This window comes from Perna viridis, chromosome 5, assembly GCF_037379345.1.
Source record: "Perna viridis isolate PV_CMFRI_1.1 ecotype Kerala chromosome 5, ASM3737934v1, whole genome shotgun sequence".
Classification (NCBI taxonomy): Eukaryota; Metazoa; Mollusca; class Bivalvia; order Mytilida; family Mytilidae; genus Perna; species Perna viridis.
In genome coordinates, this window is record NC_142449.1 from 16,700,843 (window position 1) to 16,728,708 (window position 27,866).

General features: G+C 31.4%; 2 protein-coding genes across 5 annotated transcripts; one reads left to right on the forward strand and one right to left on the reverse strand.

Moving 5' to 3' along the window:
- Nucleotides 1–3,397: 3,397 nt before the first annotated feature.
- LOC148616279 (signal recognition particle receptor subunit alpha-like) lies at nucleotides 3,398–16,824 on the reverse strand. The gene is made up of 14 exons (XM_088583170.1): nucleotides 16,617–16,824; nucleotides 14,578–14,661; nucleotides 14,063–14,256; nucleotides 12,858–12,973; nucleotides 11,807–11,942; nucleotides 11,246–11,420; nucleotides 10,716–10,825; nucleotides 9,207–9,325; nucleotides 8,554–8,640; nucleotides 7,934–8,106; nucleotides 7,363–7,573; nucleotides 6,971–7,056; nucleotides 6,542–6,718; nucleotides 3,398–5,088 (listed from the first exon to the last, which is right to left on the reverse strand). Exons 1-14 carry the CDS (start codon nucleotides 16,731–16,733, stop codon nucleotides 4,963–4,965), a joined length of 1,911 nt encoding a protein of 636 aa, XP_088439296.1. The 5' UTR covers nucleotides 16,734–16,824; the 3' UTR covers nucleotides 3,398–4,962.
- A 197-nt stretch (nucleotides 16,825–17,021) lies between these two features.
- Nucleotides 17,022–27,240, forward strand: LOC148616280 (upstream stimulatory factor-like). Of its 4 annotated transcripts, none has more exons than XM_088583175.1 (9): nucleotides 17,022–17,191; nucleotides 18,503–18,561; nucleotides 19,198–19,305; nucleotides 19,734–19,828; nucleotides 20,775–20,934; nucleotides 21,303–21,335; nucleotides 22,720–22,860; nucleotides 23,237–23,331; nucleotides 24,807–27,240. In XM_088583175.1, the coding sequence occupies exons 1-9, from the start codon at nucleotides 17,160–17,162 to the stop codon at nucleotides 25,023–25,025; spliced, it is 942 nt and encodes a 313-aa protein (XP_088439301.1). In that variant the 5' UTR covers nucleotides 17,022–17,159; the 3' UTR covers nucleotides 25,026–27,240. The 4 variants fall into 4 exon arrangements, with proteins under 4 accessions (XP_088439301.1, XP_088439298.1, XP_088439300.1 ...); XM_088583172.1 differs by having other exon boundaries at nucleotides 17,023–17,191; nucleotides 22,717–22,860; nucleotides 23,237–23,343; XM_088583174.1 differs by having other exon boundaries at nucleotides 17,023–17,191; nucleotides 22,717–22,860.
- Nucleotides 27,241–27,866: the final 626 nt, after the last annotated feature.

Consider the following 27,866-nt stretch of genomic DNA (forward strand, 5'->3'; position numbering starts at 1 on the left):
GTCAAAGGAATTACATTTGGACTATACTTAGTGTAGTGTTCAGAAATAGTAAGGAAATCTCTGGAATGAACCGGCGACACAAGCTATTTTGATCATGAAGGATCAAAAATCCAATAAATGACATTTTGCACCTTCTAAGCCGATAATTCCTATAACTTCGACTCGTGGAGATTTTTGAAGACATAACCATTAGGTTCCTCTCAGCGATTACGCGTTCCATCTATTGTGATTTTCAAAATACTAGATAAACACTACAAAAAAACAAATGAATTTTGTCTTTCAAAGGCAAGACTTGTAATGCAACTTGGGTCAAAATGGAGATTTTTTGTTTTCAAGTATTGGCTTAAAACTAAACAAAAGTGTCATTTTTCCAATATCAAGGGCTATAACTCGAGTTAAGAATCGTTCTATAACCATAGAAAGCTTTTTAAGAGTTCTTCATGTCAAAATAGGATGGTCGCCTTTATTATTTTTATTTCACTTTATCTCATATTGTTTGAAACACTACTTTCAATAAGGTCTCATCCTGGTGTTTTAACTAGACATGAGAGTGGTCTTATTGGTTTTCTGGATCTGTATTATCAACTTAAAGTAAATACTTGTGACCAATCCACATGTTACAATTCACTGAATGGTTTCAAAATTATTTTTAAAGATAAGTTGATGAAGACAGATCCAAAGAGGTTGATATTAGTTCAACTATGGTCCAGTTGCGCTAAACATTTGACAATGTCACGTACATTGCGTATCACCTGAATAACAGATGTCAAAAGTGATAAATCAATTCCAAACTGTTGTACTTGCAGAAGATTAGGTACTGAAGCCAGCATGAAAAAAAATTGCCGTCTTCGCAAATCAGCCGTTGAAAGCTCTTTGTAGAACTGAAAACTTGCGTGTCCAAGTTTAGTACATCTAATTCCTTTAGAACAACGAGATCTGCTTGATTTTGAAATTTCACTCTGTGGCATTAAAATTTATGATTTACACTAAATAAGCATTTATTTTTTTTCAGTTATGAATTTATTCAGCCCCTATTTAATTTGATTAATATTTTTGTTGTTTTGGACGTATGGTGTTAAGCCTTTAAATAATAGTGTTTATAATGTAAATAACTTTTGTGAGTGCAATCTTTAAGCCACCTTGGCAAATCAAAATAAAAACATTTTTGTCAAAAATTAATATGTTTTCGTCATTAATGTAGAGTAACCAATGTAGCTAACCAATTTCCTGTTCACATCTCTAAAACTGGAAATTAAAACTTGTATTTGTAAAACTAGTTAGGGTACTTGTGTGAAACTTGTGTATGTTTGATATTTTAATCAGTTTCCCTTGAAATACTTTTAAAATATGACAACCTCTTATAAAAAATCGTCTTGAGTCAAGATTCAAGAAGAAATCAAAAGAATATAACCCAAGAGGGAAAACAGACACACACAACAAAGAACATGAAATAACCATAATAGTACGTACAAAGCAACAAAAGTAACTGAACAACTTGGACTCCACTAAAAATTGGGAACATGAACCAGGTAAGCGTTCGTTGATTTTCTAGATACAAATAAATTCCATCAATTTTGTTGGTAACCCAAGTTGAGTGGTGTTTTTTCATACTTTGTAAGAAATAATTCCAAATCATCTTCCAAATATACAGAGGAAGATGTTTACAAAATGCTAGAATTTTTGATTGACAACATATTTGTCCAGTGTGGTGGACGTGTTTTCAAACAAGCGGTCGGCATTCCAATGGGAACAAATTGTGCTCCTTTACTTGCTGACCTTTTCCTTCACTATACTTAGGCTGACTTTATAGCTGATCTGATCCGAAAGAAAGAATATCGTTTGGCTAGATCGTTTTATCTCAGTTTCCGCTATATAGATGACGCATTATCTTTAAACAATCCTAATTTCGGGAATTTGATACATCGCATCTATCCCCAAAGAACTTGAGATAAAGGATACTACAGACACTGTGAAGTCAGCCTCATATCTTGACCTACACATAGAAATCGATGGTAAAAGAAATCTATTGACCTAACCTTACGACAAACGTGATTACTTTCATTCAGAATTGTCAACTTTCCTTTCATCTGTGGCAACATCCCTTCAGCACCTGCGTATGGAGCGTTCATATCACAACTCATACGTTATGCCACTTTTTGTATCGCGCTAGAACTCTAACAAATAGGCTTCTGGAACAGAGTTATGTTGCTACAAGATTAAAGTCATCACTACAGAAGTTTTATGGTCGTCATCATGAACTCGTGGATCGTTATGGTGTATCCATCTTCACCATGAAAACTGATTTATTCAACGGGTCATAGTTTTCCTTTCCTCGTTTGTCTACCCCGGACTTGACTTTTTATGATAAACTCGGCGGGTGTTACTAGAAAAGCAGAGGATGCTTACCCTACCGGTGCACCTGGTCCATGCTCCCAGTTTTTAGTGGAGTCCGAGTTGCTCATTTGCTTTTGTTACTTTGTATGTATGATTTTAGTTACTTTATGTTCTTTGTTGTGTATGTCTGTTTTCCATGTCTGGTCTTTGTCCCTGGATTACATTCCTTTGATTACTGCTATAATCTTGGTTCTCTTGATTACTCTTTCAGGATTTCCAAAAAAATTGATAAAAAATTAATCCTCAAAACTCTTATAGTTGATCTGATCCAAAGGAATGAACATCGTTTAACCTCAGTTTCCGATATTTTCAGGGATTTTGTGTATTTGTCACAAAGAACTCGAGACAAAGGATACTGCAGACACTAATATCTTGACATACACATAAAGGAAAACTTTTGACCAAAGTTTACGACCCGCGATGACTTCATTCTGTATTGTCAAATTTCCTTCCATCTGTGGCAACATTCCTTTACCCTTGGAGTTCTCATATAAAAAATGGTATGCCAGAGCTTGCCGTAACTACCCAGAATTCTCACTAAACTTCTTACAATTAGGTTTCTGGAACAAGATTACGATGCTATAAGATTAAAGTCATTACTACAAATCCATCTGCACCGTGAGAATAGATTTATTCAACGTGTCATGGTTTGCCTTTCCTCTTTTGTCTACCCAGGACTTGACATTTTATGAGCAGCCTGACAGGCAATTCTAAAGCAGAGGACGTTTACCCTACCAGTGCACCAAGTCCATGTTCCCAGTTTTTAGTGGAGTCCAAGTTGTTCATCTGCTTGTGTTGCTTTGAACAAGTAATTTCAGTTATTTTATCTTCTTTGTTACTGGTAGGTGTGTCTGTTTTCACTTCTGGTCTTTGTCCCTGGATTACATGTTTATATTTCCGCTTGAATCTTTGTTCCGTTGATTACTATAAATGTCCTTATCACACACCTACACATAAAATTGGTAAGATGAATTTATATTCATTTTTGTCAAAAGCTACAATGTAAATTATGAAAAACTAAATTTTATTTTAATTTTAAAAGTAACAAAGATCATCCCATTTCACATAATTATCAACTATTCAACTTTTTAAAAAAAAAAACTTAGTACTGTAAATTGTCTTCTTTTACATGGATAATTTGTGACAATGCCTATGCCTAAAACAAACATTTTGAATGAAGATTACAAAATGAAAATGAATGTTTGAGTACTTACAGTACTAAAGATACCACTAAACCACATTCACACTCCAATCTCACATAATGTACATCAAGCATGAACAAGACATCAATAATAAATAAAATGATCAACAACTTTAAAACACTCATAACAGGGAGGTAATAATAAACATCAGGGCACATGATAGACATACATAATCATGTGACTAAAAAACCTGAATGAATGATTTCCAATGTAGTACATGTCATAACACAACCATGTGGCTCCAGTTAGTTTGCAAATTAGCACAAAATATGATTCATAAATATATTTTTCTGACAATAACATCAAATAATACATCATCCATGAAAAGTACATAAAAACAAGATAAGACCAGACAAAAATTAATATTTATAATACAGCAAATAACTGTTCATATCATGTCAAGGGAGACTACCCAATGATTTCCAATGTGTTACTCCAGTTAACTTCTTTTCTAAGGTGTAATTCAATACGTGTCTAAGAAGGTTTACTAAAAGAAAAGAGAAATGATGTATAAACAAATATCTTACAAAAAAACTGAGTGATTTCACATAAAAAGTATTATTGTTTGAACAATTAATGTTTATTTCTAGCAAATTTTAAAATATAATCATACAACTATAAGTAAACTTTATAATTTGGGTTTGTTGGATGAGTTTCTGAATAATTATCAAGACAATGCATTTTTTAAAATCAGTTTAGTGGAATCCACTGTAACACCCTACATGTATAAACATTGAAATACAAAAATTTAGGAATAAAATTCTGTTATTCTTGAATAAAAATGTAAACTCTATACTATAAATTCAGAAATTGTTGTGATTTTTTTTCATTATTGCACAAAATGTGACTAGATGATAAATGAATAATTAAAACAGGCATTAAGAAATTTCTTCCACAACTAAGTGAAATCCACCTTAAAATCACATTAATGCACACAATAAGTTCCAAATTCTCAAGTATTTCAAATGAACATTTTGTTTCTAGAGTTTCCTTTATCAAGTATTAAAATTCAACATATATGTATAATTTGTTAGTAATATCACTGTGTTACCAAATTATAAGCTAAAATATATAATGCTTTGTGACACAGATATCTGTTTAAAGTAAAAATCTTTGATACATAATTTAAAAAAATACAATACAAAAGAGATGATCTCAGAGTAAGATCTCTAAACAGACAAAATGCATGCAATATACAAATGAAAAAAACAATGGTTGCTGAGATTTGGAATTTGTACTTAAATGAGGGAACATTACAATTAGCAAATAGATAATACATTCCATATAATTAAATGTATGTGAAGAAAAATGTTCCAGATCCAGTCAATGAAGTCCTGAAATCTGTGTAAGGTCTTCATTGGAAGGTTCATTTCAGTAAAGCATTAACGACAGCCTTAACATTTAGATTTCTGAGGTCAGTATAAGTCTGTCCTGTACCAACAAAAACTATTGGTTGTCCTGTTGTGTAGGTCATAGAAATAGCAGCACCAACCTGAAAAATATTGTAAATGTGAAAGATAAACAATCAAGTGTTTACTTATCAATTATTGTTTACTTGAGACTGTTTTACATGTACTGATTCCTGTGATAGTATTATTGTTCGTGGGGTACAAATTTTCGTGTTTTGCTTGGGTTCCAAAAACCAAACAATTTGGTTCCAAACAAAAAGGAAACTTCCAATTCATTTCTACAACAGAGTTGTCAAATCAACAAATTTAAAAATCTACATACTGAGATTTTTTCCTTAGATCACCAAAAAATAGTACATGTACCAACTAATACAAAAGCTTTCATAGTATTTATAAAAAATAGAAAAAAAAACTATCATTGTCTTCACTATGCCAAGGTATTGAACAACAACACAGAGCCTAATCTAGTGGGAGAATGAGCAAATACTTCTTACTTCTCCCTCTTTGACTGGGGAGAGTTTTTGTAATAGATTACATGGACAAAAATGTCAAAATTTACTGAAACTTCTCGTTACTAATGTCTAGATTAGGTCCTGGAACATTCTTTTTATTCAACTGTCTGGCATTCTCTAGCCTCACCCATTTAAGTACTGCTACGTCTAAGAATCAGGCAAAATGGGTATAAAGTATGACACATAAAGTAATAATACACAGAGATTTTAATGCATTATGCAAGTATTTATACCTCATAATCTCAAGAAATTACTCTCAAAGTGTTTGTAAAGTCTGCCTTTTTAAGATATTGATAGTTCAAATTTAGTTGAAATGCATTATGGAAAAATGGTAGGAAAATTTTCGCTAAGTTTTTCCTTATATAAACAGTAAAAAAATATCTACATCACCAGTGCTTGAGGATAAATTTAAATAGCTTTTCAGTTGTTTTCTAGGTGTATTTTAATATATTTGAGGCAAAAAAGACCAAAGTGATGTGCCACTCCTTGCCTGATTCTTACACAGAATGGTATTTATAAAAGTAGACGTACTTTGTTTTCCTTGGTTCTATTTTGACTGTATGGTCACTGTAGTCATTATTTTAACCAGCAGTGTTATCAGCCTGTTATAACACTGGTGATAAGTATTTAACACTCTATATTCTCATTCAATCAGCATTTGTCCTGCTAAGTATTTTTTTTGATATATGTCTATGTTTATGGTTTTGCCATACTTTTTTAACATTTAAGGAATGACTGCTATATTTTCGGTATATGAAGAAATAACGTAAATCACGTGGTGCAAAATAAATAATCGGTGTAGCAGTTTATTTTCAAGTGTGAACCATAGGCATTGAGGTTATTTGAAATAGACCGAAAAAATATAACAGTTATTCATTATAATTTAATTTGGTGTCAAAATTCAATGAGTATTATAAAAAAAGGTCTATGACAAGATGAACAAAGCCTTTTATCCAGCCAGAAACAATGTTACTTCTGAAATTAAATTATTAGGACATAAATGCACTACTAATTTGATACAAACCTTATCATCAATAGTATCAAATTTGGTTAAAACAATTCCATCAATAAGTCGTGGATTAGTCATGTTAGAGTGATCAGCAAGGGCCTGGTTAAACTTAGTCAGCTGATCAACAGCCTCGTTTCCTACTAGAGCCTCACCAACAAACAAAACCAGATCCGGCTGGTTCACTTTTATTAACTGAAATATAACAAGATTATGACAGTTTATTAGATTCCAGGTTAATCACAACAATCTATTCCATTATTCATATAGAAACTTCTGAAGCCTTTTGTGAAACAAGGTGAATCCATTATACCACCCACTCACTGAATAGGTGTTCAATAATTCAATACTGACAATTCCTAATTATTAATACTAAAGGAAAATGATCCAATTTCAAAATTATGGGATCAGTTTAACCTAATCATCAATGATTTTCCTTTATTATACCTTAGACAGAGCCCTCATAAGAGGTTCATTGTCCTGCATTCTTCCTGCAGTATCTACCAATACCACATCTATATGACAGTCTCGAGCTGTGGATAAAAGAAAAACAATTATTTTCAATTACCTGTATTATGAGACAGTAGGTGAGACAGTTTGTTCTATTTTATATTGGTCACGTAATTTTGTAAAGTCTAGTTGATTCTCCATGATTCATTTCATGGTTATTAGTAATAATTAAAGACCTCAATATTTTAATTCTGATAAGTATTGCATTTCAAGATTGATAAAAACCTTTACTGAAATGATAAAGCAAATTTTGGAAGCTGAATTCATAGACCATATTTTTGACATATATCAATACAATTACATGTAAAAAATGAATAACATGACTATACCATAATTGATAGCCTCCATCGCTATGCCAGCAGCATCTTTACCATATCCTTTCTCATACAGTGTGACCATGTGTTGTCCATTTTTATCTGGGGGATGGAGAGCATTCAGTTTCCTTGTGTGTGTACGTAGCTGTTCTACAGCCCCTGCTCTGAAAGTGTCACAGGCTGCTATCATTACTCTAAAGCCATTTTCTACCAACCAGAAACATATCTGTTCAAATGAAAAATAATAATTATTTTCCAGTTTTAATGTACAACAAAATGAAAAAGTTGTAACTTCAATACAATTAATCACTCAGTCTTAACATACTTATCATATACAGAACATGTACTGAAGCAGAAAAACATCTTTACTTTGTTATTTTGACTTTCCTTTATGTACATGTAGTTTTTTCAAGACCTTCAAAGGCTATATGTAGCTTACAATGAACTGAAACAAATCTCTCACCAATGACTGACTGCAGGAATATTTGAGGAGAAAAGTCACAGAAATACTTTTTTCAACTATTCAATTGTCAGTACTTTTATTATGCCCATTGTCAGATAACAGCAATTTACAGTCATAACATACCTTAGCCAAATTTGTAGATTTGCCGACTCCATTCACTCCACAGAAGGTGACACAGTAAGGCCTTCCTTTTTGTTTACATTCCATAGCATCTCTCAAAATATCAATTCTTCTCTTTGGTAACAGAATATTAACACATGAGTCTTGTAATGTCTGTCTAACAGTACTGGTCACAGCTGTAAATATACAGGAACAGACGGTACAGACAGTAAACAACAGTTATTCATATAAATTAAAAAGCTCTAGTCACCTTTTAAAAATCAAACAAACATCAGTTCACTTTTCGTTTAGTACTAATTTCCATGGTTTGATCATACCACAGAATTTAACCTAAATGAATTAGAACGTAGCAATAGATAAATCAATAATTAAAAAAAAAGACAAAATTATTATCCCTAAGAACAAGCAAAATTTTCCTGAACAAAGACTATTTTATACCAACCAATAGCTACAAACCTAGTATTTAAAAAAAGGACATCCCCCTTTTCTTCTGATTCTTTGTTCGATTTATATCCTAAACTGGCTGTGTAATCTAAATCTATATTTTACAATCTTGTTACATTTTACACCATAAATTTCGAATTCACAAAACTTATTGTGAGAATTACGATACATGTACTTACTTGTAAAAGTTCCAAGAACTTTGCCTTCTAGTTTTGCTGCCACAGAATCACACAATTTGACTGCTATGTCTGAGGCTACATTCTTTCCTGAAGAATTAATTCATTTTGTCATTAGAATAATTCATTATTGGGAATTGTTAATAAGGCAACTGAACAAGTTCTTTCTTTGACTGGTTTGATTTTTTATTTAAAACAGCTGACAGTGTGTGAACAAAATATCAACAATTACAAATGTCGATGACAATATTTGTTTCAAAAGCAATCATGATGTGCCAATTAAATTTCCCATTAACGCCAATTGTCGAAATTTGTGTGTTGGTATCCTATAAAAACATGAAAGATTAATATTTACAAGCTCATTATGTAGTAAATCATTGTAATAAGTACACACATAGGCAAATATTGTTCATGTGAAATTCATGTCAATCAATTTTTATGTAAAATTAACATGGACTTCACTTGAACATAAAAAAGTTCACCTAAAAATCATGTGGAGGCTCATCTCACACAAATTTCATGTGAAATTTGTCATAAATTATAAGTGTTCAATTTCGGAGAAAATCAGTCGAAATTCACGTGAAATAATTTTGTTTGTGTATAACAAATAAAAATAAAAGCAATTGAACCTATTTTATATATGTTAAATACTCTACCTATGATATGATCTTTCATTTTCTCCAAGGCAGGTTTTAAATCATCTTTAGTGAGAGTCTTTGAACCAACAAGGTTCTTAAACATAGTGAACATTCCACCTCCACCACTTGCTTTAGATCTTAAAAGAAAAGAATATGTGATAGTGTTGTATAAAGATCTGTCTGAAAACCAGGCAGGGGGTGATTCACTATATATCATGATTATTAATTAAACTGTTCAAATACATTTGTTACATCCTAAAAGCAACTTTTCTAATGTTCATATCCTTGAATCTGCTATACCTTGTTAAGTGTTAATATCTCCTTTGCCCAACTTTCATTTGCACTTTTATTTTTTGAATTCTACCTACCACAGGATTTCCAATCAAATATTATATGGGATTAACAAATGCATGAATAACTAATCATAAGCTTCTCCCTGGTTTTAAGGCATATATGCACTAAAGTAATAGTGGACATCATGGAACACTGGCCACTAAGTGATTTAAGAATGACAACAGCCTTTTATCAATTTTTTCATCACCATTCAACTCAAGACACCAGGTTTCCTTGCTAAACCAAATATCATTGAAATCCCAGCAACTAATTTGATGGTAGTATAAAACTCTGCAATCTAACATACAAGCCTATAGGGGTTTAATTAATATCAAATAGTTGTTTACACCTGGGCAAATACTTATTGTTTATCTCGTTGCATGGTTTTTATGCCAATAAGAATTACATTTGCACCAAAAAAATATTTCATTTACATTAATAAACCATAATTTATTTATGCAAAGGCATGACCCGGTCTATTAGAAATAAGATTACTTGTAGTCTAATTCAATTTAATTCATAAAAACCCATCTGTTATCATACTCAATCTGGAAAAATTGTCAAAAACGACACCTTCAGGGGCCATAACCAAAAAAAAAAAGGAAAATCAACAGTTTTTTTATGAAATGTGCACCAACAATAGATCTTTAATAATCAATCTGCTATTGTTCTCTAAAAAAATGGCAAAAGTTGGAAAAAATCCTCAAAAATAACCCTTTCAAGGGCTACAACACCCTGAATAGTGGGCCACTTTTTATGAAATATGCACAAACGATAGATCTTGACTTTATACAGTTAGAATTGTCCTGAGAGCTGCTGTACTTTTCAAAATAAATAACTGAAAACAGCAAAAATAGGTTCAATTAGCAAGAAAAGGACAATAACTCCAAAATTGGTCATTCAATTATCATAAAATTTTCAGCGAAGGTAAATCTCATTGAGGCAAAGACTATAAAGATGTCTCAGATTTCTTCTATCTGCAACGGTATTAAAGATTTAAGTCAAAACTTTTGTAGTTTGAACACTCAAGCACATTTTCATATTCAAAGTGGAGTATTGATAGTTATACTGGAATCAAAATTTTAATTAACTGGAGCTTGTTATGTTCACACAGCCATATTAACTTTGCCCTCTTTGAGTCTGCATCAGCCTTATATCTACAACACTGCTGACAGATTTCGATAGTAACCCTACCTCTTAGTGGATTCCTTGGCTCCCTTTTCCTCTTCTACCTCCTCCTCACTGTACTCAGACTCCTCATCTAAATCTCTGAGTCCACCTTTCATCTGTCCTACCCATCCTCTCTAATAAGAAAGGTAATAGCCAATGATAAAAACTATGCTTAACAAGAATTTTTTTAGACCAGCAACAATAATGTGTCTATGGTATTAGGAAATTACTCTATGCCAATTTACATAGCGGCCAATTACAGGTTATTTTCAACTTACCATTAAATTAACAAAAACCTGAATAAATATTTATCCATTATTAAGACTTGATCAAAGAGTAGAAGCTGCTGTGATTTTCAGTTTTGGTTGATAAGAGGCTAAGCTTTACACTATATATGGAAAGAAATCAGTATAGAAATACTATGAACAAAAATGATATATTTTTTTACAGCATTTATGCACTCAAATTATACTATAAACTAAGCAGGAAATTTTACTAAAACCCTATATCATAAAAATGTTTTGGACATTTTAGAATCTAAGTATTTAAAGTACCTCTTCTGCAGATGGAGTCTCATGTTTTTCTGCCAAAGTACCATTTGTAGTTGTCTCCCCTGATCCATTGGCTGAGCTATAATCTAAAGCTACTGCGTCCTTATTTGTACCTCCCATTTCCCACTTTGTGGCTTGCTTTCCTTTCTTCTTTGGGGTTTCTGCTTTAGGACTTGCACTAAAAAGGAGATAAAATGAAACCAACTGACATTACAAAAGTAGTCGATCAGTTGCAATCAGAACACATAGCAATATATCATTATCAATTGCTGATTTTACTATAGAAAGTTGAGTCAAGAAAATAATTTCTAGTTTCTACAATTACATCCAAATGCAAGTAGCAATGTATGTTAGAAGTTTCATGGTAATGTAAAACTCTGCAATCTAACATACAAGCCTATAGGGGTATTACTAATATTAAATAGTTGTTTACACCTGGGCAAATACTTATTGTTTATCTCGATGCACTGTTTTTGTGCCAATAAGAATTTCATTTGCACCATAAACCATAATTTATTTATGCAAAGGCATGACCCGGTCTATCTTTGACAAATCATTACTTACACCTTGGTTGGCTTTTTGCCTGACATTTTAGCAAACTTTTTTTCTCTGTTTTTCTGGAGTATAGCTTCATCCATCTCTTCTGACGTTGCTGTGTTTTCAATCTTCTGCATAGTTTCTTTAATGACAGGCTCTGCAACTTTAAGGAAAACAATGTTAGCATCAAACAACTGCAATAGTAATCAAGGGAACCAAGGTTATAGCGGTAATCTAAAGAATGCAATTCAGGGACAAAGACCAGACATGGAAAACAGATATACACAACAAAGAACACAAAGTAACTAAAATCATACATACAAAGCAAGAAAAGAAAATGAGCAACTCGGACTCCACTAAAAACTGGGAGCATGGACTTATACATGGATTTGATATTATAGACAATTTCAATTAAGATCCCTGTCCTATAAACCTATGAATTCTTTGTTTTTAAGTACCATTCTGTATAAGAATCATGCAATGGGTGGCACATCATTCTCCCCAATTTAGTCATTTTTGCCTAAAATATATTCAGTACATCTAGAAACAAACAAAAATCTATTTAAATTTATCTTGAAGCATCTGTGACATAGATATTTTTTGATTGCTTATATAGGGAAAGAATGCATTTTTCCATAGTGGATTCAACTAAATTTGACCTATCAATATCTTAAAAAGGCAAATTTAACAAACACTTAGACGGTTATTTCTGGAGGTAATCAGGTATAATTACTTGGTTAATGCAATAAAATCTGTTTTTTTTTTCCTTCATGTGCCAAACCTCATATACATTCTCGGACAGAGAAGTACTTAAATATTCTTTTTTCATAATTGTCTATCATAATTTATGTGTGTTTTTTACTTGTAAACAATTGGTACTACGTCATTGAAGTTAAGCTTTTATAGTCAGTAACTGGTTTTAATTGGTCAGTATTCCAATAGCTTGCCTATAACCAAATGCCAAACATTTAATTCAATTTCTTTTCCAATTGTGTTTTAAATGTAAACTATCATATAATTTACACTGAACGAGAGACAAATCTAACGTGTAAATTTTTCAATACCCAGATTAATTTACCTTTGACTGGTTTATTTTCCTTCCCTTTCGGTGTTTTCTTCTCTTCTTTCTTGTTTTCTACCATAGATGCTACAGTCTTTTTTGATTTCGCTGACTCTTCAAAGGTTTTCATTTTCCTATTGGAATTTTTTAATTGACAAAAGTTCTATTAGTAATGAACACAACAGAGTAAAAGACAATGCAGTCAGATATCAATAATTACACATATATAAAAGGGGTATCAATCATATAAAATCAGAGAAATTATATGAATAAATCAATAAAATCCTATATGCGCCTTATTTATAAATTGTATCCAACAAACACTTATACCATTTAAGATTTCCTTCTTCTCTCTAGATTATACTTCCTTTATACAAATCCCACATTCAAAAATGTCATTTCTATTAATAAATGTTAATTTCCAAAACATGCAGGTGTTTAAATCACCATTAAATAACTAAATAACCTTTATCTACAGTCACAATTTCAGTTCACAACATTACTTCAATCTTTGGACAATGGTCAACAGTAATTAATCAAAATTTAAAAATCTTAAAAAACAGAGCAATATAGGGTGACAAAAGCCTCCAGACAAAAGCCCCCTATCTTATAATAAGCATAATGTTAATGTAAAATTATTTATTTATTTTTGTTCTTTTTTTGTTCTTTTGTGTGTATTTTTTAATTTTTCTTTTGTTGTGACTTTTATATTGGTACTGCATTTTATTTATGTTTGTCTGTTTTTTGTGTGTAATTTTTAATTCTGTTAAATGTATTCAGGAAGTTTTTGTTTGAATTAAAATGATTTAATTTCTGTGTATTTTTTTTTCAAGGGTATAATCACTGTATATTTGATGTTGTATTTCTTATTATCAGAATCATTTGAAATTTCAACAATAAAATAAGGAAAGCTGCCAGTAATACACTTTTTAAAAAGAAAACAAAATGAATGTTTTTAAACATATTTCCTTTTTTAAGAGTGTATATTTGACAACTGTTATCATTTTATTGATAAAATGTTGTCTTAAAAAGAAACAAAAAGTTAAAATGTCAACAATTTAGTAATTAAATTTCAAATTTTACACTTTCAGTACTAATAGAAATATTATTCATAACTGATTAAATTATTTCTCAGGGTGGGCTTTAATCCAGAAGGCTTTTGTCCTGATTCAGTGACCGTTGTAATACAACGTTGAACACCCTTTTTTAATAAAAGTGCTTACTTCTGAGACTTGGCAAATGCCTTGCTCTCCTCCTCATTTTCTTTCAATATCTGATTGAAATTAGACATGAAATTAAATGTACCATATGCTGTTCCATCATTCAATCTATCCTTGTATTTGTTTCTAAATTCCATTTGGATGTCAGTAAGGAATTTGTCTATGTAGGATAGTTGTAGAATCTTCTGATATGCCACCTAAAAGTAAGCAAAGAATATGTCTGCTATATATGTGATGCTAAAATCACAATCTATGAAGACAATGCTGGTGATGTAATAATAAACATTTGTCAATGAACATTGGACAAGGTTTCATTAAGTTTCAATTTTCAGGGGCAGATCTAAAGATTTTGATAAAGGGATTCCAGACTTTTAAAAATTCAGATTTTCTACTTGCAAAATGAAAAGTGGTGCATAAAATATAACTTTTCCTCACCAACACTGTATGTACTTGCCCCAGATGAGGGGAAAGAGGAATCTGAAACCCCCCCCCACGGAATGTCACAAAAAAAAACTTACCACAAAGACCAACTCAAATTCATTGTCTAATTTATACTTCAGCTGAAGAGCCTCATGTGTGAAGGTATTACTTCCAGATCTTTCCTAAAAAAGAAAATTAACTGCCATGAGTTTTTAGTAATTTTTGCATGCTTTACAATGCACAAATGTACATATATTTACCAAAAGTACACATTTATACTCGATTATATATATCATGATAATTTACAAAAAAATATACATTTATATCCGATTATATATATCATGATAAAACAGTTAAGATTTATAAGAATGGGGGTAGCAAAGCAAGAAACTACATGAGCAGGCATGTTATTGTAGAGGTTTGGGCATTTATTTTCGCTTCCAAATTATTAAATCAAGAAAAAAATCAGAACTTTTTTCATAAACTGAACATTGTGAATTTGTTTGTTCTTTACGCATATAAACAATTAATACCTCATATCAATTAGTTCAATTACTTATATTTATATGATTCTATTCAGTATAACAGGTCGACAAAAAACATTTTAAAAAAAAATTGTGCTGACCCAAATCCATCTTAAACAAGACTTTGATTACTAAAATGCCCTTTTAAACAGGATTCCCAGAAAAACACATTGTGAACATGTATGTACTTCAATATTCACAACCCTGTGCGAGCCCAGGTTATGGGGATGTCAAAAGAATTACCCGCAGCAGCACTAATCTTTTCGTAAAAGGCGACTAAATAGTGATCAGAACACTGATCAGGGACTAAGGCGCTCTGCCCACAGAGTGGGTTGTGTGTCCCAGATGATGGAATGTTGTACCCATGGCATGTCAAATGCTACAGTCATCAGGCCATAATATGAAAAACCTGACCTAAACCATAGTGGTGCAACATGTTGGGAAAGATGCCACATTTCTCGCATGTTAAAGAACCCTGCTGTGGTATTCTATCGGAGTAGGAACTATTGGGCTCCGCCACAGAAAGCAAAATTGCCCAACCCTAACCACCTCTCCCTATTTCCAGTGGCAATCAAAATTTGTCAACTCCATTATCCTTGCAACCCATCCCATTTTTCATTTCATCATCATTTCATGTTCATCGCCTGGATATAGCTGAAATGTTGCTGCTTGGGTGTTAAACCCAAAAAATCAATCAATATTAACAACAGAGGGGCACACTGGGAAATATGATATAAATGTGTAATTTTTTTTTATAATTGCTAGTTTATCATTTATCTATTTAGTTTTATCATTATAAAATAATAAAACAGAAAAATATATTCAATCACCAATTAACCCTCAATAATTATAAGTTTCATGCCTTTAAAAAAAAATGTGTCATTCATAGAAAATTAATAAGGTCTAAAAAAATTTTCCTGCTAACCTTATCAACCCTAATTCTTTGTGCTTACACTTAAGTTTTTTAGTGATTTTTAGCATACTTTGTTAAGAAATTTTGATTCTTAAATTTCTGAGATTAATTAGGCAACAAAATTAACTTTATACTATCTTCAGGTTTATATTTCCCAGTAATTCCTGGAAATCCTTTGTATATCCCTCCCCTAGAAAAATGGGTAATTCCCACAATTTTACCAACCTTGCTTTTATACATCACAATCATTTGAATAGATATCTAGAAACTTCTATCCATGTAAATAGCAAATCAACAACTATTCTGAGAATGTCCTCCACACTTGTATTGAATTATTTTAAAACTAGAGAATTAAGTACTCAATAGCGAAGTCATGTTAATTTACAATAACATACTGTTCAAATATTACAGTTTTCTGCTATAAATTTATTTTAATAATTCTATCTGTTGTAATCGGCCATATCATGGCATATAACCATGCACTGTTGGAGTTAATGCTAGTCAAAGTATAGTATTGTAAATTGACGTTCTCCGAGTATTAACACTGTAATCAGACACAGAACATTACGCCATTTTAACTTAGGAAGGCTACCCCTCTATCTTAAGGTCCATACTGATTTTTTTATACACATGTTCGACAATATGTTAGTTCTCACATTTTTGTCGTAATTAAAACCGAATAATATAAAGCTAACCTCACCTGAAGAATTACACTCTTAATTAATGAATTGACAGCGGGTGTAAATAGTTGAGATGTTCCTTGAAAACACCAAAGGACTATTCCACCTTTGCTGAAAATAGTGAAAAAGTCTAACATCTTGGACTGCTTGGTAGATTTTCAACGTGGAGTGTCACAACAACGGTGCCGGAAGTTGATTTTGCTCGGCTATTTCCGACTGCATACGGACTTTAACGAACCGCGTCACATAGTAAATGTGTACAAGCAAAATAATTCTCTTGTGTGAATGCTTTGTCTTTGTTTAATTTATCTGGCAAGAATATTAAAATGAATAGATATGTTTTACTTTATAAAAACAGATTAGTTCATGTTAATTTTAACACAAAATATGATGAAAAAATGTTTTGACACTGAAGCACCTGGTTCAAATTAGTCCGCAAACATTTCAGCAGGAACAGCCATCTTTGTCACATGTTCAATTTTCATCTCACATGACCTGTTGTTTGGCCCCGTGATCAACTTTTGCTTTATTCCTGGCAAATTCAAACTAACATAAAAAGTCACATGGATATGCTAGATCAGGCACTAGAAGCAAGGTCTGTCTCGAAGTTCTGAACAGTGTGAAAGTATCCTACTCAAAATTTTGTTGTGACAATGATTTGTAAATGCTACACAGATGTGAAAATATTTTATCTGTAACGCATGTGAAACTGTCAAAGCTCTAAAAACGTGCACATGTTAGACCCTCATTTAAGTTATATGACAAGAAATTCCCCTGTCTTATTATATGCTTTTATGTGACACAAGCAATTCACATCCTTGTCTGATATACAACAAACAATGAAAGGTTTGTCAACCAACAACATTACCAGTTACACAAATAAATACTGGAAAGTGACAAATCTAGAGAAAAAACTTCTCCTTGTTTGTGTTCACTTCTCTTGTTTATCTTTGACAGGGGGATTTTTTTGTAATACACATGTAGATGACATATAGACAAAAATTTTTATTTTTCATATAGAATTTACTTGAAAACATTTACTTCTTGTCAATGTCTAGATCAAAAACTTTTACTTCTTGTCATTGTCTATACTAGGTCCTGATATTTATACATCTCATGGTTCTTTACAGTCTTTGAAACATTTTCTCTGTTGGACATTTTGCTGTTCAGAGCCATATGATAAGTCCCTTAATCTTAAGATTCCAAGGACTATTGCAGGAAGTAATATTTAATTATTTGCATAGATTATGTATTTATAAGTAAAATGAATATTTTACCTCAAACAAGATATAAAACGAATTGTTCCTATCCCCTGTTTTAGTCTGTCACCCAAGTAGATACAGAATGTATGTATGTTATTAAGATGGAAACTTCGATCAATGCTGTTTTTTTGTACATTTTTGGGGGTCAAGTGGGAAACATGAAGTTGATATTTTAATGACAGTCAATGAAAAAAAAACTTAAGCAGGAATAGGATGTCAAATATTTAAAGGACTGTAAAGCATATTTCATCAAATATCTTTCCCACCTTCTTGCACTTTGTAATACTTTTTTTTATCATCATCAAAAGCTGTTTGAAATGAAATACCCACACTTTGGAACCAACAACTCGTAATGCTACATAATGAAGTAAATGCATACTTATAATATCAGTTCATGTTGATTAGCATTGAGTTACATGTACATAATTTACATTTGTACATGTATGTAATAAAATCCTTAACTTTATGTACATATTTTATTCCAAGGAAACCATACAGATTAAAATAACTTTGTTTTTTTTGGTAGGTTGCCAAAAATGTCATTTAATGATTTTCATCATACTAAAGTTCTATTTTCATTTGTTAATTTTTATTCAAATTTCAGCCTATTTTTGTTAGATTCATAATTCTTCATATTATTACAGTGAACAGAAGAACAATGACTCCAACAATTCAGATGATGTAACACTAACTCATGATCCAGGTACGTTTTATTTACAGTACATATATGTATGTTTTGTCACAAATTGTGGAAGGAAATTTCATACTCATTACAAATATAACAAGAAATAGGTATGATGTATATGTTAAAGAAATGAAAAAAAATCCTGGGATGAAAATGTCAGCCCAAGGCCACAGATTATTCTTCAAATGTATATTTGTACAAGAACATGGTATATACTTCCATATAAATTTTCCAGTCTAGATCAAACTTGATATTCCCAATTTACAGAAATTGTTATTGACAAACTAAGAAGCACTACACTTGTTTAAAAAAAGAAATTTTAACAACAATGTACATGAACGAAGTACATTGTATATTGTTAATACATAAACATGTATAAGTAATACAAACATAAACTTATCTTTCTTCATGCACAATTTCATGTACATATGAGATGCCCTAACATCCTGTAAAGTTCAGTGAAAAAAAATACTATGAATTTGATTGGTTTAGAAGGAATTTTCCATCTGAAAAAGTGGACAGCTGGACTCAAAATTTCATTTAATAGAAATTGTTATGTCAAGTAAATAGTCACATTGCAGGTATTATTGTCAATTCATGAACTGTATGTATCTATTTAACATTTTACCATCATGTGTCGTCTGTCTCTAATAGGGGAGCAAGAAGAACATGCAACAATAGCAAATGTACAAACAGTTGGTGGTACAACATTAGCTTTAGATCCAAACATACAGTATCAACTGAGAGCTGACACAGGACAAGGTAAGTCAAAATAATACTTCTCCCTGCCATTGATTCACAAATTTTCAGCAATCAAAGTGGAGGACTATATTTTTGTATGGACATCAGTGATTTATTATGCCCCATGATGCATTTATACACAATGTACAATGTACATGTATAAGATATGGGCTTCAAGATATCTTTTATAGGGTACCTAAATAACAGATTTTCCGCCTTTACTTTTGTGGAGACCTCTTTTCCTTTAGTATATTTAATTTATGTCCGCATTGGTTTTCAAAGAACTCATATTCAGTAGTGTATGAACTGAAAGAGTTAAGAAAGATTTTAGAAGTTGATTGAAGAAAGCTGTTTTACCATTAATTTTATATTTTGAGTTTACATTAAATTTTATAGCAAGTCTTTAATCTGACAATTGATAGATTGATGATTCTTGTTTTGTCATTCAGGTCAAGTAACATACAGAGTTGTTCAGGTAGCAGGGGATGGAAATGAAACCACAGCTCAAGTTGTAGCAAGTACTGGTTTCCCACCAGGAACACAGGTAAAGATAACAGTCTGCTGTACCAGTCAGGGAACTCTGTAAGAAGGAATTTGATTTGCTATAAGGACCAAAGTAATTTTTAAATAAAAGGGACAGTTATCCTTTTTAGATATTCTTATAATTTTTACTTAACTGTAACACAGTGCTTCCAGTGACTTGTTATAAGAATCGAAGTAATTTGAAAAAAATAAGGGACGGTTATCTTTTTTAGATATCCATATAATTTTTAATTAACTGTAACACAGTGATTCCAATGACTTGTCACTCTTGATAGGCAGTGTGTGAGACCTCTGCTTGCCAAAGGCAACTGAAAATTACATTGAACACTTGCGAAGGTGGCAAGTGCTAAATTCCTGTCTAGTATTGTATTGACACTACTGTTTTATGTATTATAAATATCCCTCAACATTTCTGCCAACTTGATATGCCATATTATATATTTAATTACTGTACTTAAACTATGCTTACTAGTCAAATTTGGTAAGGACCACAGGCTCGTATGTGGATTAGAGAGATAATAGGGAGATTTTTCTAATGGAATTGCCACTGGCGGCCAATCTTCCATATATCTTCTTACACAAGAGCTTGTGCAAGGACTTGATCACTATCAAAACATAAATGGTATTTTGTATGTTTGTGCTCCTAGAATAGATAGCATTCCATATGTGCACTATACAAAACATAATAATCAGTCTTAATAGAAATGGACCAATCATAAAAGAGATACAACAGTTTGGTATGGTTAAAGTTTTCTTAGGAATATCATACATATTCTCTTTAAGAGTTGTCAATTATTCAGCGTGTTTGAATTTTTTTTTACAGAAACAGTAGGGGAAGTAATTCATTGAATGATATCAGAGTTTTTCCTTCTTCTGTGCACATAACTTGATGAGTTAAACATTTTCTTTTTACTTTCTGTATATCTGTAAAACTTCACTATTAACAGGCTTTCATACAAAGTCCATTTAGTAATGGAAGTAGTCCACCACAAGAACAACAACAGGACACAAAATTTACCTATTTTCCTGCAGTGAGTGCTGCTGGGGCTGAAGCATCACAGCCTGAGGTAGCCCAGGCAGGAGGTATAGGACAGGTTACTACAGCAGGTATGCTACTTGGTCAAACTATTTAAGCCCACTAGTCCACTGGGTTGACAGAAAAAAATGAACTCTCACATATTAGTCACTAACCTAGATTTTGAAATAATTGATGCAAGAGTATTTATAATGTAGATAATTTACTGCTCCATTGGGTTACTACCAATTAGTTACAGATGTATTTTGATGCCAATAAAGATATGGATATAAGAATGGTTAGATGATAACTTTTGAGATAATTGAAGAATTCTTTAAGATGAATTAAATTGTTGTTTTCCTTTTAGATTGTTATCTTTGATTTCATATTACAGTTGATTTACAATGTACATGAACATTTTAACTATACAAACATCTACTTTTTATTTATTATTTTTTAGGCAACTGGGGCCAAGATGGGACATTAGGACAAGGTATGGTATAATTATACATTAAAAAAAATCTCATGTATGTCCTCATTATTACTGTGGAAGTACAATTGTTCTAGGGGTACCAATTTTCGTGGGTTTGCTAAACCATGAAATTTTGTTCCCACAGAAATGAGATTTCCCTTGATGTGTATACTGAAAACCTCGAATTTAAGAATCCACATTAAAGCACTTTCACAGTATCCCAGAATATAAAAGTTTTACTGATAAATGTTTGGTCAATGTGTCATTATTTGATTATGTTGGGACCCCATATCTCTGTTTGACAGGACTAAGACTTACATTTTCGCAGGTTTATTTTTTCTGATGTTGATATTTAAGATGTCTCACATTTTTGTACTATGAAATTTTGCATACCGCTATTGAACTTCACCATTTTATGCTCTCATTGTTACATACCTGCACTTCATGAAATTTTTAATTCTCACTAGTTTTTAAACTTCACATTGTGTTTTTGCTTATGTTGCTCACAAGCATATGACAGGGACACATATTCAAACATGTCTTGTTTAATTAATAATTTCCTATTTGGTATTCATGTATTTCATAGACATGATAAGTTTAATGTATTTTTATACCCTCGCATACTGTTTTACCCTTGTCCATGCTTCTGCCCTTAACAAATTTTTTCTGTCACACTTTTCTCACTAACTACTCATCATGGCACCTTAAAATTTCAAAATATCCTTCCTGCAGGTATACCATATGGTGGGATTCATTTTTTGAAAATTTGACAAAAATTTCCTGCTTACTGAGGACATGATTTATTTTCTTTTATCATGATTGAAAAGCATGGGTATTACTAGTGAGCCAATGCTCACAGATTTCTTGTCATACTGCCATTCCATAAGATAGGGAGGTACATGTATTTTGTTTAACCTTTGTAACTTTTTTTTTTTTTTTTTTGTGACAAAATTCTCAGCTTTTGTAGATCACAGGCTGTTAATATTTTATACAAATCTTCAAATGGGTATTCTGAGTCATGGAATGTGTTTCCTTCTCATGTGACAACTTCCTTTCTTTTTATTGTGCTATAAGACAAAGTTTTCGCCATATTTTTTGGCCACTAATAATCATGGGTTGTCAATTTATTGTATTAAGCTAGTATCGTGGGATGCATTTTCGTACTCAAATGACCACTTCTTCTTGTTTTGCCAAATAAATATGAATTTTCCTTTTATCATGATTGAAAGCAGTGGTATCACTAGTGAGCAGTCACTCACAGATTTCTTGTTGTAATACTGATTAGAAATATAGACATCATTGACAGGATTCATTATAATCGTAGTTAATATTCTGATTATCTTTTGATAAAATTAAAAAACCAAACAAAACTCATATTCATATGCAAGAAAAAATTTTTTAGCAGGACAGTTCTATGTAATGATGTCACCACAAGAAGTCCTCCAGGGACAGAGAAATATAGCACCTAGAACTAATTTTAACACACCTAAGGTAGAAGGTGCCCGGACAGGGAGAGACGATCGAAGGAGAGCCACACATAATGAAGGTATAATAGATTAGAAATTTTTAATGTCACTTGTCATGTGTGATTCCCAAGATCTACATTGTTTTTGTCTGCAACTTTAACATGTTCAATACATGTATAATAATTTTTCGTTCAACTAACAAATCATGATACATTGCATAAAAAATATTACTCTTTTAATCCAATTAGGAAGCATTAAAAGTTTGTAATCATCTTCATTCATACATGTTTGTATGACCATCATGCAATGTCTGTTGTTATTTTCAAATAATACTTCTTAAAATGGATAACTTTATTCACAGTGTTAAAGCATGATCAGTAAGTTACTGTCAACAGTTAAATTACATTGTGTTTCCCCGATGTTCTGTCTTAAATCCTTGTAATTGTGCCCTTTCAGTGGAGAGAAGGAGACGTGATAAGATAAATAACTGGATAGTACAGTTATCTAAAGTAGTGCCAGACTGTTCTTCTGATCATACCAAACAAGGACAGGTAACCAATAAAGTAGGCAGACAACTTCTATAGATATGTAGCACTATCCCTCACTGTTTGTTCACAGTATTCACAAAAATAAACTGTTTCCTGAAGTGTTATATTAATAGTTTTCCATTGGGAAATACAAACTTTCATTTAAAAAGATTCTGTCTGGATGCACATTTTCTGTTGTTTTTGAAAATGCGGTCACTATACATCTATCATTCCATAGCTTAACATTGTGAAAAGGGGGTCAGAAATAAAAATAATTTCTATCTAGCATAAATTGCTATTTTATAAATTTTGAATTATTACAAAAGTTTTTGACCACTTTAATTCTTGCCAATATCTGTTGTTGTATCAAACTGCAGTCACAGTCCAAGTTCAAAACTGTATCAATTTACATTCATACTTGTCCGTATTATTCAGTGTTCGACCTGTGCAGTCTTATCAAGTTGCTTCCTTCAAAGCATTTTATGTCCTTCAGTACCATACTACTAAAATGTAGTGTGAATTCTAGCATTGTTTTATTTGTGCTTGTGTGACTGGGGACTAATTTGTGAAAAAATATTTATAATATAAGAAAAGAATAGTCCTAATAAGGAATATTGTTAGGGTAACTATGGTAGTTTTTTGTGTCACTTTCACACTTGTACAAAATGTTCCTTGAATGTTAATAGACAATCTAAATTTTTGGAGTACTTCTTTTTCTAATTTGATTTGATATGCCTTGCACGCTTCCGGAATCCAGTACACTTTCAAAGCAGGATGTGTTTTCGATTTCAAGTCTAGAGTCATGGTTTTTAGAAATAAAACTCATGTTTTTAAACTATGAATATTTGTTGACTTGAAATGTAAATGTGATAATAATATGACCAGTTGCACTTCAGGTGGTTATAATTTAACACGCATGGGTTTTGTACACTTATTCAATCACACCTTCTGAAAGAGCACATTGTTGTTGCACACTTACATGTATTAAAATTATCTCATTATCAAAGTTAGTTATGAAATATGACATTCAAACCACATTTATATCATTTTGTTTTTGAAGAATTCTTTTATATACATCTTAGCAAATTTCTTACATGTAAAAAAAAACATCACTAACTGTCACTAATAATCATGGAAGTTAAGAAAAAAATAAGCAATCAGTTGATTTTTTTGTCATTTTTCCTAACAACATAAAAAAAACTTCAAAAGGCCACATATATAATAGAAATGCCAATAAGATGTGTGCCTCTAGTTAGGAATGTACTTAAATTAGACTCAATAGTTTTGGATACATTTACACCAAGAAATTTGACTGAAAGTATGAGTTTATTGCTTTCTACATGATTCCCCTGGTAACCTGTACTTAAAAGTCTAAAGATAATTAAAAAAAATAATAATTAATTGCTAGACATTTGTGGAAACAAGTCAGTGTGTATAAATGCTTATTATTTAATATTCAGTTGTGTACAAGCTTATCTATGACTTTCATCAATTTTCAGAGCAAAGGAGGAATTTTATCTAAAGCTTGTGACTATATAACTGAATTAAGGACATCAAATGCCAGAATGACAGAGAGTTTGAAAGAATCTGAAAGATTATCTGTTGATCACGATCTTTTACGACAGCAGTGTGAAGAACTGAAAAATGAGAATCAAATTTTAAGACAACAATTACAAAATCATGGGATAATTCCTGACATATCTGGAACGGGTTCATAGTGGTGGATTCTACTGTCTCTATACATTATGTTGGTGTCAGTATTATACTGCATTGACAATGTCATAAAATATCATATTATGTATCACATCATGTGCACCATTAAGAAGATAGTTTACTGTGTAGGCAATCTACTAGACAATTTATTTGACAGATTCCAGTGAAACTCTCCATACACATTTTGTAAATGTCCTTTTTGGCAGAGAATACCATTTTTATTAACAGAAGTGCATATATCCATTTGTCATTTTACATTCGGTTCAAAACATTGATAGAGTAATGATATGTAATTTATATTCTTTTTTTCACTCTGATCTCTATATAAATATAACACTTTAACTGCCTTTATTCAATCCTCTGTGTATTGACACTAAGTTTATGCATGTAACATCTACAAGTTGTGCAGTAGTTTAGAATTAGGGATTCAAAACATTTTTAGTGACTTCCGTAAAGTTCCTTTTAGTGCCCTCATTGTCATCAGTTATTTTGTTTAAGTATATTTAGCAGCTAGTGAACTAAAGATTACAAAAATAATAAAGCTTTGAATCATATAGGTGATGACTCCCATTCTGCAAATTTTAGACAGAATGCTTTAAAAAATAATATCTTAAGAGTTTATAAATCAATTTCAAAACAAAATATTTTAGGAATCTTTACAATCCAGTGACAATTTTGATTAAGAATGGGTGAAACAATGTACAAAAAAATTATATCTTCTTTTAGTAAACTAAAGATTGTCCAATTACATAAATAGATCAATTAGAATGCAGGGCTTGTTTAGATAGTGTCAATAAAAGGTCAGCTCAGTTTAGTATAAAGCAGGGTCTGTTTTATTGGTAAATTGTTCTAGTCCTGACATATCTGCCATAGGATGTTAAACCATAATCAGCCAATTAATGTCTATATAATGTTTGCTTCTTTCTGTTTTCACCATTAAATATTATTGATATGAGAATAGATATCAGATTTTTTTACTAACAATTGTGACTTCTTAACAATCTTAAGTTGGGTTTATTTGAGATTTCAAGTTCTTTTATTTGTTGAAAAAGTGGAACCTTAGACCACCTTCTTTAATCCTAATGAAATCTCAATTTTAAAGTTAACTACATTGTTTGTATCTATTCTTGTTATGCTGCTGAAGATATTAAGCAATTTTTTCAGAAGAAAAAAATGATAGGGTTTGCCAATATTGAAGAAACAGAGATCTTTATGTGTGCATGTTATTGATAGAATATCTATATCATCACAATATCAGAGGGTGTATCATGTATGCTATACACCTGAACCATGAAAACCCACCTTTATTACAGGTAGGCAGCAGAGTAAGGCAATTATGAATATATTTACAAGACTTACCAATATTTGGACTGTACATTTATGGTCTGGACCATATGCTTATACCTTTATGGTCGGAGATCACAGAGCTAGGGCATACAAGTATCTTGGCCTTATATTTTGACTATATGTTTTCAATGAAAAGGAAAGCAATATCATTTACTTGATATGACATTTACCATACCAAGATTGTTTGCTAGTAAAAAAAATTATATAAAATATTCCAAAATATGTTTGTAATCCTGTTTTTAAAGATATCTTTACATTAGGATTTTAATATTTTTTCCTCCAAAAGATTACATATTTTTAAAACTTCCATAGAAATTAAAACAGAAGCGAAAATGATAGTGACGATTTTCATACATTTATGCTTTAGTTTATAGAATCAGTGAGAAAACACTTTAATAATTATCTGACTTCATTTTTATACTTGATGGTTTCTTCCTATTAACCATACAAATTGTTAATATAAATGTTCAGAAAATACAAAATATATTTGTACACTTTACAATTTATGCCTTGTACATGTAAGTCTATTGGGAAACTTGAACTATACTTTAATACAAACCTTGGCCCAGTAAATGGAGAAGTCATATTGCCTACTGAACTTGTTGTTGTGAAATGGTAGTTACCTTTGTGATCATGAATGTTTTATAAGCCTTCGATGTAAATATTGATAGAACTTTATCTTTTGTTATATTGTTGTACATAATAGTTATTTTATTGCATTTTTATTCTGATTCTCTGTGTTCATTGTAATGTGGTTATATACATGTAGTCTTTTGGGTTATTGAATAATAGTTTCAAGTTTATCTTGAACACAAATGTATTATTTCGTGCTCATTTATTGAAGAAATAAATCATTATTCTGTTATTTTCAAACCACCTTCACCTTGGAAACACTTCACTGCATGGCATAACAGAACTTATCAATGATGGTTTGAAGAAATTTAATTCAGTGGGAATATCAAATATGTGGATTTATATCTTATTTGTCAATGTAAATTTATTTTTTTATTGGGTACTTATATTTTTTAATTGTGATTGAACTAAACATTCAAACTACTTTGACAGTAAATTGTCTCCTCTTACAGGGGATGTAATAAGCACTCTCCAGCTGACCAACAGTATGTGGATTTCAAAACGTGCAGTTCAATGTTAAATAGCCTTTTGTGGTTCAGTTTACCATAGAAGAAAGTTAACTCCATTAGGGGTAGTTCAGTTTTGGCAAAACTTGCCTGCTTGAACAGTTGGGAAAAAATCTTATTTCTACCCTTACTCAAATATTACCACTGTATGTGCTATCATCAGAAACATTGTGTTAAAATACACATACAGAAAACTTTTTGAGAATATTCTATATGATTGTTTAGAATGATAATATTTTAATAAGATATCTCAGCAGGATGGTTTAATATATGGGTTCATTATTTTTATGTGTTATATAGATTTGCCTTAATAAAAAAATCTCCTGTTAAGTTCTACAGTATCTGCAGTTAAGTTGAACC

Coding starts and splice junctions, on each gene's coding strand:
- LOC148616279 (XM_088583170.1), bottom strand. CDS start 16,733: ATGTTAGACTTTTTCACTATTTTCAGCAAAGGTGGAATAGTCCTTTGG. Junction 7,574..7,933: donor AATCTACAAATTTGGCTAAG/GTATGTTATGAC, acceptor TCATTTGAACAG/ATATGTTTCTGGTTGGTAGA. Junction 5,089..6,541: donor TTGATACTATTGATGATAAG/GTTTGTATCAAA, acceptor AATATTTTTCAG/GTTGGTGCTGCTATTTCTAT.
- LOC148616280 (XM_088583172.1), top strand. CDS start 17,160: ATGGATATGCTAGATCAGGCACTAGAAGCAAG. Junction 18,562..19,197: donor AACACTAACTCATGATCCAG/GTACGTTTTATT, acceptor TGTCTCTAATAG/GGGAGCAAGAAGAACATGCA. Junction 19,829..20,774: donor GTTTCCCACCAGGAACACAG/GTAAAGATAACA, acceptor CACTATTAACAG/GCTTTCATACAAAGTCCATT.